Source organism: Chelonoidis abingdonii, chromosome 4, assembly GCF_003597395.2.
Source record: "Chelonoidis abingdonii isolate Lonesome George chromosome 4, CheloAbing_2.0, whole genome shotgun sequence".
Lineage (NCBI taxonomy): Eukaryota > Metazoa > Chordata > Testudines > Testudinidae > Chelonoidis > Chelonoidis abingdonii.
Window position 1 is genome coordinate 6,071,759 of NC_133772.1, and position 21,638 is coordinate 6,093,396.

At 53.0% G+C, this 21,638-nt stretch overlaps 2 protein-coding genes across 2 annotated transcripts in view; both read right to left on the minus strand.

The window, feature by feature from the left end:
- The window catches only part of AIP (AHR interacting HSP90 co-chaperone), a 340,731-nt gene that overhangs the window by 222,428 nt on the left and 96,665 nt on the right, over positions 1-21,638 (minus strand). The window lies entirely within an intron of this gene.
- On the minus strand, positions 18,021-20,996 carry GSTP1 (glutathione S-transferase pi 1). Its single transcript, XM_032775915.2, has 7 exons — positions 20,911-20,996; positions 20,777-20,815; positions 19,795-19,901; positions 19,195-19,282; positions 18,901-19,004; positions 18,452-18,559; positions 18,021-18,268 (listed from the first exon to the last, which is right to left on the minus strand). Coding segments are annotated over exons 1-7 (636 nt in total). The 5' UTR covers positions 20,912-20,996; the 3' UTR covers positions 18,021-18,079.

Below are 21,638 nucleotides of genomic sequence, written 5' to 3' on the forward strand. Positions count from 1 at the left end.
CCCAGCGTGGAGCCTGCTGGGAGACGTAGTCCGAGGGCGGGGCTGTGGGAGCCCAATAAGCCGCGCCCAGAACATTGACATGCGTTGGTCGCGTGCTCTCGGCTTGCCTCTGGCCGCTCATTGGCCAGGGCTGTCTCCACCCTGCAGCCAGGTGCGCTGGGGTTGGTTAGTTTCCACCCTGCGGCCGGGGAGCAGGGTCGCACGGCCACGTGGCGCCAGGGCTATTTGACAAACTGGCCGCCCTGAGTGGCAGAGGGAGGGGGGTGGGTCATATCAGCCAGACTCTCTTCTAGTTTGTGAAAACTCACCAGGGACACTTGTGTCTGGGTACAGACGCGGTGCTGAGCCCTGCGGGGGAAGAGACTGTTCACCTAGGGTGGCCAGACAGCAAGTGTGAAAAATCAGGAGGGGGAGGGTAATAGGATCCCATCTAAGAAAAAGACCCCAAAATTGGCACTGTCCCTATAAAATCAGGACGTCTGGGCACCCTACTTCACCTGACCTGAGCTCGGCGCTGCAGGGAGCAAAGAGAGTAGATTTAAAAAGAAAAATCCATCAGCCAGACCCCTTCCCGCCACCCCCCACTTCCAGGGTTTGATTTCTGAAAACAGCTGGGTAGCTAACCACTGGCCAGCCAGGGGAAGGAGTAAACGGGAACTGAAATCAAGCTAGTTCCACCTTTGATCCATCCTGTAGTAAGGGCTTCATTCCTGGAGGCATGGTGCCCCCACTGGAGCACATGGCCCTGGGGCACATGGCCCTGTCTCATGCCACCCCACTGGGGCACATGGCCCTGTCTCATGCCACCCCACCTTCCATCCGTGCTGCTCTCCTTACTGGCTAAACTGCCTTGCCAACCCTGCCCACTTCATTAGCCATCTTTCCCTGCATCACAGGGTGTGCTACCTACTATGGAGCGGCAAGAAAGAACACATTTGGGTAAAAACAAGCCCTGGCTAATGTGCTGCTCACTCCAAAGTATGCCTGGCTTTAGCAAAGTATTTAATTAGTCTCCGCAAACTTGTTTTCCTCGCCTACAGATTATAGTCATCTCAGCCCAAGAAGCCCTGGAATGTGATTCCTTCCAAGGACATCCTCAATTGAGATGTAATGACATTCTGTTGCACACCAAGTCAATGTGGAATGGATTTTATTAACACTATTGAGCTGCTTATGAATGATTTTGTCACTATAGATATTGGAGATTTCTTTCTCTGAATATCACTGTAATTGGCAGTGGAAGATTTGTCACTGGTCACTTTGACGCTTATTTTCTCACTAAGGAAACCAAAAAGTCATTAAGTCTAATGACAAGTTTGCTAAATTGGCAACACCGCTTGCAAGGGCATTTTTGCCTCTGAGACAGAGCATCTGCAGCCAGGATGAAGATGTTCCTTGTGCTACCCTAGTGTTGGTTGGTATCAGGGTTAGTGCTACGCCCCAGCTTTTAAATGGTCCCTTGGGGAAGCCTCTTCAGTGTGCCAGCCCCTCAACCAGTCCCACTCTCAGGAGTGCCATTTAGGGAGGGCACCTGCCCCCCGTGCATGGACAGAGATTGGGGTCCCCCCCAACTGGATATATTGCAGAGGTGATGCATGGGGGGGTAGAAGGATGACACCCAGATTTCTGCCTTCCATTTGGCCCTGCTCCCTCCCCAAGCCATGCAGGGAAGCCCTGTGCCCTGCTAGAGGGTTCGAGATGGCACAGAGAAATGTTGAGTGCAAGGGTGCAGTGATGCCAGGCGCCTCTGTCTGCCCCAGTCAGTTTCCCCATGTGGGCTGGGTAACAGCCGCTGTGCTCTGCAGGCTCAGGTAGGCGTAGTTCTCAGTGCCCATAAACCACTGGGACTGGTGTTCAAGGTGACCACATAGGATGGCGTGGCCCGGACTGGTGTGTACATAACAACATGGAGCAGAGCAGCTCCCACTGTGCCATCTAGGGACTGAGCACCTCACCCTGCAGCCACACCCCCTTGGACACACACCTCCCTGTCCCCTGGGTCACCCCACTCCTGGCACACAACCCCTCTCTACCCCTTCCCTGCACCCTGAGTGGTTTTTAAACTTTTTGAGCTGAGTCCCCCCTTTGAGTTATAATTTGTGGCTGTGTTCCCCCTATTATCTGCCAAAAACCATGGTTAAAGTTGTCTCACGCACACCAAAATCTGAAGTGGTGCCCCTGCCCACTATTACTGCAGGGCCGGCCATATGGCCTCCCCACCTTCAAGATAGAGCCTTTGGACTCCAGCCCTCCTGCTTCAACCCATGAGCTCTGCTCAGCGTTTCCCACTGAGCCAGACTCCAGAGAGAGACCTGGCCACTCTTCGGAGGCTCTGACACCCCAGCCAGTGTTTGCAGTGTTTCCTGGCAGTGTTTGAAATCCTTATGACAGCAGAGAGAAGTGAAGGTGGATACAGTCCATCTGGCCAGGCCATGGCTTCACCCAGCCAAGCTGAAATGGACTTCCAAACTCAAGCTCTGTCATGGTCTCTGCCCCTTTGTTAGTCCCAGTTAAGAGCAGGCCAGCCTCTCCCCAAAGCCCATGCTCCCCAAAGCTTATGTCGGTATAACTTATGTCTCTCGGGGTGTGAATAAGCCACCCTCCCAAGCAACGTAAGGCACACTGACCTAAGTGCCCACGTGCACAGCGCTATGTCCTGGGAGAGCTTCTCCCGCCACCATAACTACCACCCTCACGGAGCCGGAGTTGTTATGCCGACGGGAGAACTCTGTCCCATTGGCACAGATCATCTTCACCAGAGGCGCTACACCAGGGGAGCTGCATTGGTGCAGCTGTGCCGATGTTGTGCTTCTAGTATAGACTGGCCCTCTGTCCTTTGTTCTCCAGCTGGTCTCTGCTCAGTGTGTCAATGTTCTGGTCACTGGGGCTTCCCATTGTCTCCTTCAGATTCTTCTTTAATATGGGTTGGCTTCAGCCAGATCCTTAATGACCCTATTCAAAAGAAATCTGATGAGGTTCAGCAAGGACAAGTGCAGAGTCCTGCACTTAGGATGGATGAATCCCATTCACTGCTACAGACTAGGGACCGAGTGGCTAGGCAGCAGTTCTGCAGAAAAGGACCTAGGGGTTACAGTGGACGAGAAGCTGGATATGAGTCACCAGTATGCCCTTGTTGCCAAGAAGGCTAATGGCATTTTGGGCTGTATAAGCAGGAGCATTGCCAGCAAATCAAGGGACGGGATCATTCCCCTCTATTTGGCATAGGTGAGGCTCATGCTGGAGTATGTGTCCAGTTTTGGCCACAACTACAAGAAGGATGTGGAAAAAATTGGAAAGAGTCCCAAGCAGAGGGCACAAAAATGATTAGGGCTGGAGCACATGACTTTAAGAGGAGAGGCTGAGGGAACTGGGATTGTTTAGTCTGCAGAAGAAGAAGATGAGGGGGGATTTGATAGCTGCTTTCAAACTACCTGAAGAGGTCCAAAGAGGATGATGGATCTAGACTGTTCTCAGTGGTGGCAGATGACAGAACAAAGTGCAATGGTCTCAAGTTGCAGTGGGGGAGGTTTAAGGTTGGAATTTTAAGGGAAAATACTTTTTCACTAGGAAGGGTGGTGAAGCAACTGGAAATGGTTACTAGGAGGTGGCCGGAATCTCCATCCCAGAGAGGTTTTTAAAGGTCAGCTTGACAGGCCCTGGGCTGGGATGATTTTGGTTGGAGGTTTGGTCTTGCTTTGAGCAAGAGACGGTTTGGAACTAGATACCTCCTGAGTTCGAAGTGATCATGAACTAATTCAGTTCAAACTAGATGGAAGGATATAACAAAATAGATCTGGGACTAAGTTTTTGACTTCAAAGGCTAACTTTACAGAGTTAAGAAAAGTTAGTCAGGGAAGTGGATTGCTGCAGAACTTGGGGAGCTAAATGCGGAGGAGGCCTGGGATCCATTTAAGTCTAAGCTGCAGAAACTTATCGGAACCTACCATCCCCAAGAAAGGGGAAAAAGACCACAGGGCAGGAGGTGTTAGACCGACTGGATGAGCAAGCATCTCAGAGAGGTGATTGAAAAAAGCAGAAAGCCTACAAGGAGTGGAAAGAAAGGTGGGTTAGCAAGGGAAGCTACTTAGGAGGTCAGAACATGAGGGATATAAGTGAGAAGGCCTAAAAGTTGTGTAAGTTGGACCTTGCAAAGGAGGAATTTAAAAACAATAGTAAAGGTTTATAGCCAATAAATAAGAAAGGAAGCAAAAAAAGAAGAAGTGGGAACCGGCTATACACTGAGGATGGAATGGAGGTTAAGGATAAACCTGCATGGGGCCCCCCCAATATCTAAAATAAGTACTTGCCTCAGTCTTAATTTAAGGCTAACGAGGAGCTTAGGGATGAGGGAAGGATTTAACGGAAATGAGGATAGGAGGTGATATTACAACATCTGAGGTAGAAAGTCAAACCTTGAAACAGCTTGATGGGACAAAATCGGAGGGACCCGGCCAATCTCCATCCGAGAATATTAAAGGAATTGCAAGCCCGTTTAGCTAGAATTTTTAATGAATCGGTTAACTCGGGAATGTACCAAATACGACTGGAGAATTGCTACGTAGTTCCATCTTCAGAAAGGGAAAAAAAAGTGATAGCCGAGTAACTATAGGCCTGTTTATGTTTGACGTCTGTAGTATGTAAGGTCTTGGAAAAAATTTTGAAGAGAAAAGTAGCTAAGGAAACTGAGGTCAATGGTAATTGGGACAAATTAACAACAACGGTTTTACTAGAGGTAGATCGTGCCAAACCAACCTGATCGCCTTTCTTCAAGAAAGGTGACGGTTAATTTAGACAAAGGGAATGCGGTAGATCTAAATTTACCTTTGATTTCAGTAAGGCGTTTGACATGGTTTCCGCATGGGGAATTGTTAGTTAAACTGGAAAAGATTGGATGAATATTGTAAAAATGAAAGATGGATTAGGAATTGGTTACAAGGGGAGACTCCAACGGTCGTACTGAGGGTGAACTGTCAGGCTGGAAGGAGTTACTAGTGAGTTCCTCAAGGATCGGTTTTGGGGACCAATTTTATTTAACCTTTTTAATTAACTGACCTTGGCAAAGAGCGGGATGTGCTAATAAAGTTTGCGATGACACGTAAGTGGGGGTAATTGCTAACACAGGAGAAGGACCGGTAACCATATCAGAAATCTGGATGACCTTGTAACTGGAGTAATACGTATATGGAGGATAGAAATATAATAGTGAAAAGTGCAAGGTCATGCACTAGGGAATTAATAATAAGATTTCGATATAACATGGGGACATCAGTTGGAAACAACAGAGGAGAGAAGGACCTTGCGGTATTGTTGATCGCAGGATGTCCTATGAGCCGCCAATGCGATATGGCCGTTAAAAAAGCAAAATGCGGTTTTTTAGGTGCATCAGGCGAGGTTATTTACAGCAAGGATAAGGAAGGTGTTAGGTACCGTTGTATAAGGCGCTGGTGAGACGCCACCTGATTACATGTGTGCAGTTCAGGTCTCCACTGGGGGTTTTTTAAGAAGATGAATTCAAAACTGGAACAGGTTCAGTAGACGGGCTACTAGGATGATCCCGAGAATGGAAAACCTGCCTTATGCAAAGAGACTCAAAGAGCTGGGCTTTTAGCCTAACTCAAAAAGAAGACTACCGGGGGGATATCTTGCTCTATATAAATATGTCAGGGGATTTAACATTAGGGAGGGAGAGAAATTAATTTAAGCTTAGTACTAATGTAGACACAAGGACGAATGGGTACAAACTGGACACTAGAAGTTCAGGTTGAAATTAGACGAAGGTTTCTAACCATTTTGAGGAGTGAAGTTCTGGAAGCAGCCTTGCCGAGGGGAGTAGTGGGGGCAAAAAGACATATCTGGTTTAAAGACTAAGCTTGAAAAGTTTTATGGAAGGGGATGATATGCATAGGATAGTTTAATTTGGCAATTTGTCCCTTGATTATCAGCAGATAAGTCTGCTCATGGTCTGGCGATGGGATGTTGGATTGGATGGGATCAGAGTTACTGCAGAGAATTCTTTCTTTAACTGCTGGGCTGCGGAGCTTGCCCACGATGCTCAGTGGTTTAGCTTGATCACCATTGGGGTCGGGAAGGAATTTTCCTCCAGGGCAGATTGGCTGACGCTCTGGAGGTTTTTCGCACTTCCCCTGCAGCGTGGGGCATGGTCACTTGCGGTGGATTCTCTGCTTGAGGTCTTCAAACCACAATTTGAAGACTTCAATAACTCGGACATAGGTTAGGGGTTTTTATAGAAGTGTATGGGTAGGGTTCTGTGGCCTGCTTTGTGCAGGAGGTCAGACTAGATGATCATGCTGGTCCCTTCTGACCTATGAGTCTATGAGTCTATGAGTCCCTTCCAACCCTGATATTCTATGATTGGGGCCCAGACACCTCAGGACACACATACCTCATGTCGCCTGCACTGCTCCTGGAGCTCCCTTTTGCCTCCACTGGGTAGCAATGCAAAGTAGGGAGGGAAACCGAGGCTTGCGTGGGATTTATAAAAATATTTCAGGAAATTTCCATGTTGTGACATCTCTACCCCCTTTGAGACTGAAGTGAGCAGGGTCACTTTAACCAGTGACCTGTTATCCATAGCTGCTACTACACATTTCCCATACCCCTCGCAGCTGTCCTACCAGGCTCTTCTTAGATTCTTACAGCAGTTTCTAATCAATGAAAACTTACAGTTTCCAATACACAGCTCAGAGCAATCTTACATCCCCTCCCTTAGGGCAGGTCTGTTCGATGACACTGGCAGGGGGCAGTGGGGAGTTTTCATGCAGCTCTGTGCTCTTCTGCCACTTTGGGTTTGAAACTGTGATGGGATCCTGCCACTCCATCCTCACCCCATCATCTGCCAAGGAGTGAGGAGGGCCATGACCCCAGGTTCCTCCATATGTTGGTCGTCTTGGCTGCAGCCTGGGCTGTTCTGACCCCTAGGTTGGGATATGGAGCGACCCCTTGAGCATTTGGGGGATCAGTGTAGGTTTGTTCCCCTGCAAAGCTGGTCTTAGCCGACCCATGGCTCTGGGGCTCTGGTGTTCCAGGGTCTGGTGAGGCAGGGGGCTCCCCCAGGCTGGCAGCCCCCCTCTGGAGTGGAGTGGAGAGAGAGAGCCTAGAGCAGTGGGCCTGGTGCCAAATCCGAGGCCTGAACCAGAGGCTGTGAGCCAAAGTCAGGCCACATATTAACGCAGATGCTCACAAGTTCACTGTCCAGTACGTGAACTTGGCAAACTTGTTGCTGGTGTACTAGGCATTAGATATTTAGGTAAATATATTCCAGCTAGTACAGATACATCCCAATCTAGTACAAGATAAGATGGTGTGACAAAATAACGCATAAAGGTGTTCTGTCCCAGATATGAGCAGCAAGGGGAGGGAACAAACATGTAAGGTACTACCTAAGGTGTTTATCCCAGTTGTTTATCTCAGTCTGTAATTGTTGGGGTCCCTGACCGTAACCTTTTGTGTCACCATGGAGACAGCAGAGATTCCCGCTGATGACTGAGCTACTCCTTGCCACTGGGCACTCGTGTTAATGTACCTGTAACCGTGGAGCCAGGCCACTAAAACTGTGTCTTGAGGGCAATAATCCTGGTTGGGTGCCTTTGCCACTGAACCCTGCTGGTGGTCTTTCTTCATGAGTAACTGTCATACACAGATAGTTAAGGGTTAATGCCTCTTTTACCTGTAAAAGGTTCAGAAGCTCAGTAAACCTAGCTGACACCTGACCAGAGGACCAATAAGGGAACAAGATACTTTCAGATCTTGGTGGAGGGAAGTCTTTGTCTGTGCTCTTTGTTTTGGGGGTTGTTCGCTCTTGGGACTAAGAGAGACCAGACGTCAATCTAGGCTCTCCAAATCTTTCTGAATCAGTCTCTCATGTTTCAAATTTGTAAGTAACAGCCAGGCAAGGCGTGTTAGTCTTATTTCTGTTTTCTCAACTTGTAAATGTTCCTTTTTTGCCTAGAGGATTTTACCTCTGTTTGCTGTAACTTTGAACCTAAGGCTAGAGGGGGTTTCTCTGGGCTATATGAATCTGATTACCCTGTAAAGTATTTTCCATCCTGATTTTACAGAGATGATTTTACTTTCTTTCTTTAATTAAAAGCTTCTTTGTAAGAACCGATTGATGTTTCCTTGTTTTAGATCCTAAGGGAGTGATCGGGACTCAAACCAGGATTGGGGGAAAGGAGGGGGGATGGTAATTCTCCTTTTAAGAATCAAAGGATTGATCTGTGTGCACAGGGAATTGGTGATCCACTCAAGCAACCCAGGGAGGGAAAGTTTGGGGGGAAGAGAGGTCCAGACAGACTGGAAATTCTGGATGGGCCAGCGATACCAGATCTAACTAGTAATAAGCTTAGAAAGTGTCCATGCAGGTCCCCACTTCTTACCCTAAAGTCAGAGTGGGAGAGAACCTTGACATAACAGCTAGACTGAACGGCGAGGCTGCCTGATCTGCTGTGCGTACAAACGGCGAGCTCCAAGGCGAGATGAAAGGGGCAGCCTGAAACAACAGCCTAAGGCAACAACATTCCAGCCTTCGACACTTTGAACAAAACATGCGCTGGTCCCAATCTCAGAGCTGTGTGTAGCCAGGAACCCATTTCTCCCCCGTTGGGTCTACCTGTTGCCATTGCCGCCCAGGACGGAGCATTATGAGTTAAAAAGTGATGGAGGCTGGTGGTAAAGCCTCATGTCCCAAATCTGACCTTAGCGTCCAAAAATCGGGTGCTTAAAGCATGAACTCATTCCCGAACTATTACCAGCTGATCTTATCCCGCTCACATCAGAGATTCAGAGTTCTATAACTCGCAGGTCTCCCCAACTTTCCTGGGGACCCCAGACCCAGCAGCTTGAGTCTACGGCAAGGAACTCCCTTCCCTCCTTCCACCGTCTCCACCACCAGACGTTCCCGCCCTGGGCTAACTTGTAGAGGTTCGAAGTTAATCTTTTACTCACAAGTACCAAAGAAGCACTTCTTCCCCTTAATCCACAAAGAGAACAAACCTCAAGCAACAGGAACAAGAGATAAATCTATGATCTTCCACTCCCACCTCTTGGTGCTTGCCGACCACCCTCGTAGATCGAGACACAAAGAGAATCCCCTCTCCTTGTACCTATCTACCGCAGAGTAGAAAACCCAACAAGTCTAAAAAGAGAACTTTTATAGAAAAAAAGAAAGAAAGAACATAAAACCTATAACTCTGTATAAGAGACATAGTACAAGCGTTATTGCTCATAAAGAAAATAGAATAAACAGTCTGAATTCAGAAAATAGACAATTTAAACCAGTCCGCAAAGTACACACATGAAATAACAACTAACAAATAATATTGCTTTCTTTTGTACTCACACCTTGGTAACATAGGGTTAGAAAGAAGCTTGGAGATAGAAAGAAAGATGGTTCCTCCATAGCGAAATACAAACAAAAAGAGAAGACAAAGCCAAAACACACCAAAGTTCCCACCCTTACTTTGAAAAATCCGGTTTCCTGATTGGTCCTCTGGTCAGGTGTTTGGTTCCCTTTGTTAACCCTTTACAGGTAAAAGAAATATTAACCCTTAGCTATCTATTTATGACAGAGGCACAGTCAGAATTTTACCAGTAGCAGCTCACCAACAGAGCGCTGCCTTAGGAGACTGCTAGCAGACGTACTCGCAGAAATAGTAATTTTACAAGTGCAATTATCGTTCTTTTCTCAGCCCTGGCTCCCACCTGTCAATAATGAACAATTAGCGAAGGGGGAGGGTAGATGTGTAGCCAGATGTGTATATTTTTGTCATATTTGAACAAAAATGTCTATATTTAGAATCTTCTTTTTCCCATATCTCCTTTATTTATCAAGCGACTTTGATAAAATCTGAAATGGAGTCAGTATTTTCTTTTGTAGAGGGCCCTCATATTGTGGGGCCCAAACTGTAGCTTAGTTAGTTTATGTGTTAACCTGGCACTGCCTGGCCACAGCTGAAGAGTGCTGGGCGATGGAGCGGGACGGCCCCTATGAAGTGGGCTGGAGCTGGGAGTGCTGATTGCAGCCCCTGTTTCATGGGCTGCCTCTGCATGGTGAGGGGGACTGGGGTGGGCATTGGCAGGTACAGGGTCAGCTGGTGGTGGGGCAGATAACAATCCAGGACTCTGGGAACATATCCTGATGAGATATCCCTCCCCACCTCCTGGCCAGGCTGTGCTAATCCCCTTTCATCTCCCTCTGCCAGCCTTGCCATGCTAATCTTCTACCATCCCCGCTAATCCTCCCCATCTCTTCTGCTGCTCTCCTCCAGAGCCTTGCATTCATTGGCTCCAGATTAACTAATTACCACTATCTGACTGTGCTAACCCCCCTGTTAAATGGATTAAGAAGTGGCTAATGGAGGGAGTTCAAAGGCGAGGTCGATGGGGAATCACCGTCCAACAGGCACTGATGCCGGGATCAGCGCTAGGCCTCACCCTACTTAACGTTTCCATCGACCCGGCAGCAAATATTACAGTTCAGCTGAGAAGCTGCGCAGCTGGCACCACTGGGGTGTGGGAAAGAGTGAGGCAGTCGGGGCTGTCAGACAGCGCCATCCGGAGCTCTTGGTAAGCTGGCCGCATTCCAACAAAATGCGTTTTAACATGGCCAGCTGCAAAGTCACCTGTGCATAAGCAAGGCCTGCAGCCCTCACCTCCAGACCGGGAAGCTGGTCCTGGAGAGCAGGGACTCTGCAGAGGATTTAGGGGTAGCACGAGTCTCAGACAAGTGCTCTCTCTCCGCCGCTCACTAGACTGCTGGGGGTGGGGTGGGATCCTGTTGATGGGTTTCCAGGTGTTTTAAGCTTCTGTCTCAGTCTGGGGGGTCCCTAGGCCGACTCTTGGGGTGAAGACCCTCCTGTCCAGGAGCCCAGCCCCTGGGCTCAGAACTGACCCTTCCCCCGCCACCCCATAGCTTAAATCCCTCTCTCCTATAGGGTTGCCAAGTTTCTAATGGCACAAAACCGAACACTCTTGCCCCACCCCCTGCCCTGCCCCTTTCCCGAGGAACTGTTCATTCCCTCACCCCTTCTCTGAAGCCCTGTCCCCGCTCACTCCAGCCCCCCCTCCTTCTGTTGCTCACTGTCCCCCACCCTCACTGGGCTGGGGCAGGGGGTTGGGGTGCAGGAGGCGGTGAGGCTCCCATTGGGGGTGAGGAGTTCAAGGTGTGGGAGGGGGCTCCAGGCTGGGACCAAGGGATTTGGCGTGTGGAAGTGGACTCAAGGCTGGGGCAGGGGGTTGGGTTGCAGGAAGGGGTGCAGGCTCCAGCTGGGGGTGTGAGCTCTGGGGTGGTGCTGGGGATGAGGGGTTGGGGTGTGAGCCCCAGGAGGAAGTTTGGGCACGTGAAGGGGTTCCGACTTGGGGCAGGGGGCTGGGGTGGGGGTGCAGGGTCTAGGAGGGAGTTAGGGTGTGGGAGGAGGTTCCAATCTGGAGCAGGGAGTTCGGGGTGTGGGCTCTGGCCTGGCAGCACTTACCTCAGGCGGCTCCCGTTCGGCAGCGCTACCCTGCCTGCCCTCGCTCCGCACTGTGTAGAACTGATAAATGAAATTGTTTTTAATTGTTCAGTTTATTAATGTAACTTCTGTTCACCATTCACTACACTTGCCTGCATTGTAACTTCTGTTCACTGTTTGCCATATTGTAATTCAAACCCCATTTTAAAATGCTCACTCCATTTTGTAAAAGCTTCCTCCAACCTTCATTTTTGCAAACCCTGCTGTAATCTTATTAGTTAGTTTAGATGTGTGAATGAGGCATGTATGGATGATAAAATCAACCTCCAGCCCCAGCCTGTCCTGATGAGGTGAAGTTCAACTACCAACGGCTGAAGACCTAGACAACAGTGAAACAAAGTAAAAAGCATCCACCCTAAAAAGAAAAGGACAAAAGAACAACAGAAGGAAGATCAAAGCCAGGTTCAAGTGCTAAATAGTCACGCCTGCAATTGACGGGTGATCAATCCAAACACAAAGCAGCGTGAACACAGCAAGACCTATAAACTTTGATCCAAACTAAAAGCCTGTAAAAAAGAAGGGTGAGATTAAGAGACTTTGGGTTAACATTCTGCTGCCAACTGGAAGCCAGCCACCTGCTGATTAATTTAAAACAGCAGAATGACAGGCAACTCCCATGAAACTAACAATAGGGAAATACCCTATAAACCTGGACTCTGGAAGACTGAGGACTATTGAGTCTATGGTTCTAGGCTGCCACACTCCAGGAGCATCAGGTGCACCTGACCCGGACTCGGCTCCACTCTTGTACAGAGTACCTGGCCAGTATTCTGTCACAAGCCACTTTTAGGCTGGTAAACTATAATACTACACAGAACTTGTATGAATGATTGTGTGAATGGATATATATTATATATATAATCATAGGAATAAGTAACCAAACAACATTGTTTGCTGTTATCTTTTTATTTTATTATGGTATTTACAATAAATGTGACAAATGTCTTGTCCCCTTTAAGATCCTGCTAGTTTTTATTGGTATAACAACTGATCTCATAAGCGGCCGGCATGTCCAGCTCTGACCCCTCAGTGGAGGTGCTGCCAGGTGGCTCTGCACAATGCGCACTGCCCATGTCTGCAGGCATTGCCCCTGTAGCTCCCATTAGCCAATGGGAGCTGTGGGGGTGACTTTCAGGGTGGGGGCAGTGCGTGGAGCTTCCCTGATCACCGTGGGCCTAGGGGCCAGATGTGCTGTCAGCTTCCCAGAGCCGCACAGGAGCCAGTGCAGGCAGGGAGCCTGCCTTAGCCCTGCTGTGCCACTCACCAGACTTTTTACAGCCCAGTCAGCAGTGCTGACTGGAGCTACCAGGGTCTCTTTTCAACTGGGCGTTCGGGTCAAAAACCGGACGCCTGACAACCCTACTCTCCCAGCACTCCACCTAAGCGGTGAGTTGGCTGGGTTCCCAGAGGCCTGCAGTGTGTGAAACAGAGACACACGCAGCCCCTTTGAGTCTCCCCCATGGCTGCCCTTTAACAGCACAATAGTCAGACCCATGCAAGGCAACAACCTTGTCAAGCATTTCCCTGCCTCAGCATCCTCCCTACTCGGGCACATTCCTGGGCTGGCATCAAAGTCCTCTGGGCCAGCCAGGCCCTTCTGCTGCAGAACAGAGTTTGTCTGCTGCCATTTGGCACATTCTACCCCAGCTCAGCTCTCCTCACATGGCTGTCTGCTCTGCACCCTCCGTCCTGCCCAAGCTTTCTGCATCTTGCCCCAGCTCCCCGGGGGTCTGTTTAATGTACCCCCCCACCAACGCTTGAGTCTTTTTGGTAATTTCCCACTGCCCCCAGCGCAGCACAGCCAGGGAGGGAGAACGTGCTTTGTCCAGCAGCCCCCTTAGCCATTCCTGTTATGATCTGAGCATTCTCCATTGTCCTGGGTTGGGACTGTCATAAACAGATAGCTAAGGGTTAATGTTTCTTTTGCCTGTAAAGGATTAACAAAGGGAACCAAACATCTGACCAGAGGACCAATCAGGAAACCGGATTTTTCAAAGCTCAGGGAGGGAATTTTTTGGGTGTGTGTCCTTTGTCTGTCTCTCTGCTCTGTGCTCTCTGCATATGAGAGTGATTTCTATCTCCAGGTTTCAATCTCTGTTCCAAGTGTAAGTACAAAAGGTAAAGACAATAGTATTTATATTGTTTTTTTGTATTGTAATATTGTTTTGTAGTTCTGGAATGTTTTAAATTGGATATTTTGAATAAGGCTTGTTTATTCATTTTTCTTTTAAGCAATTGACCCTGTATATTTTCTCACCTTGATACAGAGAAATTTTTATGTCTTTTTCTTTTTTTTATAATAAGCTTTCTTTTTAAGATCTGTTGGATTTCTTTCTGTTTCCCTTGTTTTATCCCAGGGAATTGGGATAACTCACTAGGATGGTGGAGGGGAGACAGGAGTGGGGAGAGGTAGATTCTCTCTCTGTTTCCTTGAATCTGTTTGGCTCTGGGAAAGGGGATTAGATTCAAAGAGTTTGGATCAGTAAATCTTCAGGGTAGCCCGATGACGAAAGCCTGGGAGGGTAAAAGGAGGGGGACGGTTTTATTCTCCCTTGTTTTAAGAATCCAAGGGATTTGAGTTCTTGGGGTCCCCAGGGAAGGTTTTGGGGGGACCAGAGTGTACCAGGCACTGGAATTCCTGATTGGTGGCAGGCTATCAGATCTAAGCTGGTAATTAAGCTTAGAGGAATTTATGCTAGCATCTTATTTTCTGAACTCTAAGGCTCAGATCTAAGAAGGAAAACTATGACAGGGACGCAGTTCTGCTAGCCAGTGAGGCACAGACAGGAGGGTATTTGTGCTTTCCATAGCAACAGCTTCCTACCATCACCTGTCCAGATGAGGCCCCAAAATCATCACAGGGCCAAACATCTTGTAGTCCGCTCCCGGTGCGATGCTGTGGCAAAAAGGGCGGGTGCAACCCTGGGCTATACAAAGAGGGGAGTGGTGAGCAGGAGCAGGGCGTTGGATTTACCTCTGTGTCCAGCACTGGAGACCTACACTGGGATGCTGCGTCCAGTTCTGGGGGCTAGGTTTATAATGGATGTTGAAAAAAATTGGAGAGGGCGGAGAGAAGAGCCACCAAAATGATTCGAGGGCTAGAAAACGTGCCTGACAGGGAGAGACTGACAGAGCTCAATCTGTCTAGCTTCTCAAAGCTGTGCCCGAGAGGTGACTCGATAACAGGGTCGACGTACCTTCAGGGAGGGAGAAGGCCAGGTACAAAAGGGCTTTTCGATCTAGCAGAGCGAGGCGGGGCAAGACCTAGCAGCTGGGAAATGGAGCCAGGCACATTCCAGTTAGAAAGGAGGCACAAATGTCTAATGGTGCAGGTGAGGAACCCCCATAGCAAACTCCTGAGGGCTGGGGAGGAGGCTCCATCGCTGCTGTCTTCAGAGCCAGACTGGAGCCTTTCGGGACACTGCTTTGGTCAAACACCCAGGACAGGGCTCAGTATAGGGGAAGCGGGTAAGAGTCCCCGCCCTGTGCCCTATGGGAGGTCAGACTGGGTGAGTCAATGGGCCCATCTGGCCTCCCCATCTCTCAGCCCCCTAGCATCCTTCCTGAGACTGGCATGGTCCCTGGGCGTCTCCTGCAGCAGCTCCTCCTTCCACCTTTTCCTATTGGAGTGAAGATCCCCTGGCCTTGGGGTCCCTCTGGGGAGTCTCCTGGGGGGTGCATCCCCTCCCCCCCATGGCAGGCTCCTGCAGCTCTTCCATGGCCATGGCAACCCCCTTCTATATGGCTGTTGGAGAGAGGACACCACGCCTCTCAGATCCTTCTGGGCTAGCTGTGACCAAGGACCCACCCCCCTTAGGGAAGGGGAGGGGTCTGTGCCCTGAGCAGTGAGAGAGAGCAGTGGGAATGGATGCCCAGGGAAGGGGATCCCAGCCCCACGGCACATCCACAGTGACAATTCTCTCACCACACCGGGCAACAGGGCGCAGCAGGGCTGATGGGACCCCTGTCTGGGAGGTGCCAGTCCTGCTGTGGAAATTGCCCTCCCACCCCCAAATCAGACCTGCTCACACGGCAGTACTGACTGTGTGCCAGGGGAGCCTGTCCCAGTGGAAGGCCCGGTCCGATGTGCTGAGGTCTGTCTATGCTTCACCAGCAACCCCGGCTCCCACCCAGCCCCTCTCCTTGGCAGCCAGCCTGGACCAGACATGCCCAGGGGCAGCAGTGGGTGAAAGCAGGGAGACAAGCTGTGACAATGGCAGAATTCTTTGTAATAGTTTTTTATGAAGCCCAGGGCTGCCCCAAGCAAAAAAGAAGAGGGCCGCGCTGCCCGAAGCCCTGCCCCCTCAGAGCGCAGCGCTGCGCCGTGCCAAGTCCCCGCCCCCCTCCGAGCACCGCGCTGTTCTAAGCCCCCGCCCCCTCAAGTGCTGCCCCAAGCTCCCCCTAGCGCCGCGCCAAGCCCCACCCGCTCTGAGCACCGCACCAACCCCTGCCCCCCGAGCACCCCTTGCAACCTGAAGCCCCACCCCCCGAACGCCGCCCCACCTGAAGCTCTGTCCCCTGAGCGCCACACCGCTCAAGTGCCACCCCGCCCAAAGCCCCACCTCGCCAAAACAAAAAAAACCCTCCAGCGCTGCCCTGACGAACCAAAAAAAACCCAACAAACCCCAGAGCGCCACCCTGGCCCAAGGTGCAGCCCCAAACACGTGCTTGGTCGGCTAGTGCCTGGAGCCGGCCCTGATGAAGCCTCGGTGTGCCTCAGTTTCTCCCGTAGTTTGCATGTGGCTACCCACTGGGGGAAACAGGATGAAGTTTGCTCTCAGGGCAGGCTAAGAGACGTGGGGGAAGTGTCCCCTAGCAGTCTGAGTAGGGATCATTAAAGAAGGACCAGTGAGGCCGAGCCTTATTAGCAGAAAACATGAGGCAACAATGGGAAACCCAATCACCAGGACACAGACACCTAGCAACCCATGCCCCAGTGGGAGGATTTTGCCACCTCTCAGCAGGGAGATGGAAGGGAGGATGGCGCTGGGAGGTGGCGCTGGGAGGTGGGAGAGAAAGGGTGGCTGCTGGAGGAAGCTGGGGGCTCTCGTCTGGGAACTGAGGAAAGAAGGAAGTCAGAGACACATTCTGAACATGAGTTTGGGCTAGGTTGGGGGCAGGTTCGGGAGGTGGGGGACGGCTTTAGGGGCAGGGTCAGGGCTTGGCTGGTGAATTGTGGCTCGACCAGAATGGTTGATGCTTTAATCCTCAGTTCTTCCTGCTGACCTAGGGCCTTGTTGGACCGTGAAGCAGGTTTGACAATGCTGCTGGGTGTCACGGCAAACAGGGTCTGGGGTGCCAGAGCTTCCCGAAGAGCAGCCAGGTCTCTCCAGAGGTCTGGCTCAGTGGGACACGCTAGGCAGTGTTCACAGGGTGAAGGACAGCGGAGCCCAGAGGTTCTGGTGCGGAGGCCACGTGACCAGCTCTGGAGGAAGAGTGGGGCCCCTGGGGGACAGGGGCACTGAAGGGCTCCTCCACAGCCTAGCCCCAATCTAGGGGATCTGTGACACAGGGGCTGCCAACCGCCCAAGGGGCCAGGCCAGGCCAGCCCAGGCCAAGGGTGGGTCCCATGGAGGAATCACACACCCACGCTGGGGATGCCTGGATTCTATCCCCAGCCCTCAAAGGGTCGGTGGGGCCCAGTAGGTACAACAGGGGGCTAGGCCCCTGGACACCTGGTTTCCACCCCTCCCCAGTACAAATGTGGATAGCCCCGCTGGCAGCAGGGGCCGAGGAGAGGCAGACGAACGGCCTTTTCAGTTAGACTGGAAGAGAATTGGGTTTTATGGGCTGAGGACCTGCTGGAGCAGCCCCAGCCCCTGCACAAGGTAACCTGCTTTCCCCTGCCTCCCCGCACCAAGGATCCCTTTGGAGGGAAATTTGCCATGCCCCACCCTGAGCCCTCAGGGCTGGTGTTTCTGTGCTTGTGGGCATGCACCTGGCAACACAGCCTGCCTCTGGCAGAGCCTGGCCTGATGGAACAGGGCAAGATAAATGCAGGGTACGTTGTGGGCACCACTCTGGGTCAAGGCACTGCCCCCAGGGGCTCCTGACCATCCCACCGCGCAATGCCCCATCTCGGGCGCAGCCACCAAGCAGAGTAGCACTCTGGCTCTGGGAGGAGGTAGTCCATGTGCCTGGGTATCTCTGCCCCACTGCTGCCCCCCAGCTGTCAGTGCCCCCTGCCCTGGGCACAGCGCCCACCTGCTGCCCCCCTATCTGCCAGCGCCCCACTGCTGCCCCCCAGCTGTCAGTGCCCCCTGCCCTGGGCACAGCGCCCACCTGCTGCCCCCCTATCTGCCAGCGCCCCACTGCTGCCCCCCAGCTGCACACAACCGCAGCCCCACAGGACCCAGCTCCCAGCACAGTCCTTGAACTCTGGGCAGCAGGGGCCTGCTGGAACCGTGTGTGGGGCTGCTTCCAGGAGTGGAAGTGGGTTTTTAAGCACCAACTCCTCCCTGGCCACTATGCCCCCCCAACAACACACAGGAGCCTGGTCTGGGAGCTGTTTATTATGCCACAGGAGTGCCCCCTCCCTCTATCCATGAGGTTCACTGCTTGCCGTTGCCATTGATGGGCCGGTCACGGTGGGTGGCCGACTCCAGGAAGGTGCGCAGGCGGGGCCGGGAACTCAGCCGCTCCACATAAGCGGCCAGCAGAGGGCAGGAGGCCAGGCAGCCAGGTGCCAGCACCAGGAGGTTTCGCACCAGCTCCACCAGGTTATAGTCTACAAAAGAGATCTGGGGAGAAGGGGTGGAGTCAACCCATGGCCATGCCCCCAGGCAGCTGATAAGACTCATCTGTTTCGGGGCCAGGGACAGTGAGACCCTGGTCACCTGGGGAGGAGGAGGACTGATGGACAGATACTCCAGCCACTGTGGGGGGCAGGAGTGGGGAAACAGCCCCCTCCCAAACACACTCACCTGATCTCCGACAATGAAGGCCTGGCCAGCGCGGTTCTGGGACAGCAGGGTCTCAAAGGGGCGCAGCTGCCCTGGCAGTGCCTCCACATAGGCCGCTTTACCGTTCTCCTGTGGGAGACAGGAGTCAGGGCCCAGCTGCTCCCCCAGGAACCCACCCCCACCGCAACCCGTCCTAGTGCTGGACCCACCCCCAACACAACCGGGCCCACCTCCAACCAGACCTACCCCCACCCGGACCTGTGCTAGCGCTGGAACCACCCACACCACAACAGGACCTGTCCCCAGTGCTGGACCCACAACCTCACTCCCCATCCTAGTACCAAAGTCAACCCTGCCCTTACTGAAATGGGGCCCATTCCCAACACCCCAGCCAGGCCTATGCCCCAGTGCTGGAGCTGCCCCCTTCTGCCCCCACCTCTCCCCCAACACAGACTCTAGTCTTGGCTCACGTAGTTCTGGTAGATGAGTTGGAGGTATTTGAGGCGCAGATCTTCCACCCCATCATTCACCATGTCCAGCAACGCTGCCTCCCGCTGGTCCTTTCCGTATAGCCCTTCCAGAGCGAGAGCTGCTATCAGCCTGGGGAGACCTCTCCCTCCCATTCCCCTGCTCACACCCACTCCCTACACCCAGGCCTGCCCTCCCAAGCTCCTTCCCATACAGCACTGCCAGAGGAGAGCTGTGGCCGGCACAGGGAGCCCCCCTATACCCAGCTCCCCAGTCCCTCCCTCTCCCAGCCATACCATAGGTCCTGGCCAGGTGCCGCAGGATGGCGTTGGACTGGTACAGGGTCAAGTCTCCATCCTGAAACTTGGGCAGCTGCCCAAACACCTGCAGGGAGCACAAGGTGAGGAGTCATAAGCCCCAGATTGGGCTGACAGGGTGAGGCCGCGGGATGGATGGATGGACGGACAGACAGATGCACACAAACACCGCAGACCAGCCACCTCAGTGGGCCAAAATCAAGATGAGCCAGAAAGCCACTGGGGGAGGGGACTCTGAACCAGTGCTTCAACATCTGCTGGGATCCCCCTCCTCACCCCTCCAGAGGGTCATGCCCCCATCTCCCCTGAGGATCCCCCCACCCCACCATGGGATGATGCCTCCCACCTCCCCCAAGGGTTCCCCCACACTTGCCATCTCCCCCAGTACCTGCTCCCCACCCCCATAGGGTCACATCCACAATCTCCCCAGAGATGCCCCCCACCCCTCCTGGTGTCATGCCCCCCACCTCCCCTGGGATTCCCCCATCCCCACAGGGTCACTCCCCCCACCTCCCCCACTTTGCTCAGGGACCCCACCCCCAACACTCAGTGTCAGCCACCCCCAGGGGTTTCACTCACACAGGATTTCTTGAGCTCTCCCTTCTGCCACTGATCTATGGTCACTACATCCTCCTGCCACTTCTGCCCCTGGTCGGCCAGCAGCATTCGCATAGCCTCACAGCGCCCTGCGCCATGGGACAGACAGATCCTCACTGGCTACCCCCGGGCACAGATAGACCCTCCGGTGCCCCCAGCAGCTCCCTCAGGCACAGACAGACCTCCCCAGGGCATGGGCATCCCCATCCTTCTCACCACCCAGCCCCCCCGAGTCATCAACACCCCTGCCCCACACCCCCCTGGCTGCCCGGCCCCCACAGGGCACAGATCGGGCAGAACAGACACCCCTGGCCAATGCTGCTCTCTGCACCCAGGCCACCAGTAGAGCTAGAGGGGACGGGGGTTGTTGGGGGAGCCCAGGGCTGGGCTGGCAGGGGCTGCGGGTTGGGAGTGAGGGATAGTGGTGGAGCTGGGGGAGCCCAGGGCTGGGCTGGCAGGGGCTGCGGGTTGGGAGTGAGGGATAGTGGTGGAGCTGGGGGAGCCCAGGGCTGGGCTGGCAGGGGCTGCGGGTTGGGAGTGAGGGATAGTGGTGGAGCTGGGGGCGGGGGGGGCCGGGGGCTGTGCTGGCAGGGGCTGTGGGTTGGGAGTGAGGGATAGTGGTGGAGCTGGGGGAGCCCAGGGCTGGGCTGGCAGGGGCTGCGGGTTGGGAGTGAGGGATAGTGGTGGAGCTGGGGGCGGGGGGAGCCCAGGGCTGTGCTGGCAGGGGCTGTGGGTTGGGAGTGAGGGATAGTGGTGGAGCTGGGGGAGCCCAAGGCTGGCATAGCAGGGGCTGAGGGTCGGGAGTGAGGGGCACTGGCAGGGCTGCAGGGGGGGAGCCCAAGGCTGGCATAGCAGGGGCTGCGGGTCGGGAGTGAGGGGGCACCAGCAGGGCGTGGGGGGGGAGCAGGGGCTGCAGATCAGTGTCGAGCCCCCCCAGCTAGCTGTGCCCCCCCCCATCACTCACCGCGCACGGGGAAGTAGGTGATGGTGAAGGGTCCGGGCACTGCGAAGAGAACAGAGAAGGAAGCGGAGTTAGCGGGGTCCGGGACGCGGCGGGGGGGGATGGGGATGGGGGGCACCAGGGCTCCTCGGACTCACTCTTGGTCTCTCTCTGCAGCTGCGGAGCCTGATCCGGGTCAAAAGGAGCCAGGAAAGTGCTGAGTCACTTGCCTCCAGGTGTCTTAAGAGCAAAGGCAAAGGCACCGCCCCGTCCTTCGGGCCGCAGCCAGCGGGGCGGAACTTGCTGCGGGGCTGGGAGGGGGCAGCGCCTTAGCCGCTTCCCAGGGCGCTGCTCCTAAAGCCCCAGGCTGGCCGCGCGGGCCCGCACCGCAGGCAGCTGCTGCAGGAGTTAAAATACACTAGTCGGACATTTAAAACTCCCCCTTCGGTTTCCGGGTCTGCAGAGCCTCGGTCCAGTCCTGTGCCCGCCGCTTCACGCCTTTGCACTGTTCACTTTAGAGAATCTGACTCTTCGCACATCGTCCTGGACCCCCATTCCCCTTGGGGCATATTGGGGATACCGAGTAATGGCTGAAGATGTTCCTACTTTGCTCCCAGCTCCAGGCAGCGCTGGCACTTCCTGCTTGTGTTGCAACAGGCGTTTTTCGGTCTACATTTTTGTTCTTGTTTTACTGTATTTTATTTTTTTAATACCCAGGGTTGTTCTTTGGGATCACATGACATCCAGGCTGAGTGATTTCCTGGCTTGGTGGCCAGACTTTTTCAGGTTTCAGAGTAGCAGCCCCGTTAGTCTGTATCAGCAAAAAGAACAGGAGTACTTATGACACCTTAGAGACAAACATTTGGGCATAAGCTTTTGTGGGATG

Bases quoted from the DNA above. Each gene is read 5' to 3' on its own strand.
- GSTP1 (XM_032775915.2), bottom strand. The intron at 19,283-19,794 runs GTGAGTGAAACC...TGCTCCCTGCAG, and splicing joins GAGAGCTCAAGAAATCCTGT to GTGTTTGGGCAGCTGCCCAA. The intron at 18,560-18,900 runs GTGAGCCAAGAC...TGTCTCCCACAG, and splicing joins AACTCATCTACCAGAACTAC to GAGAACGGTAAAGCGGCCTA.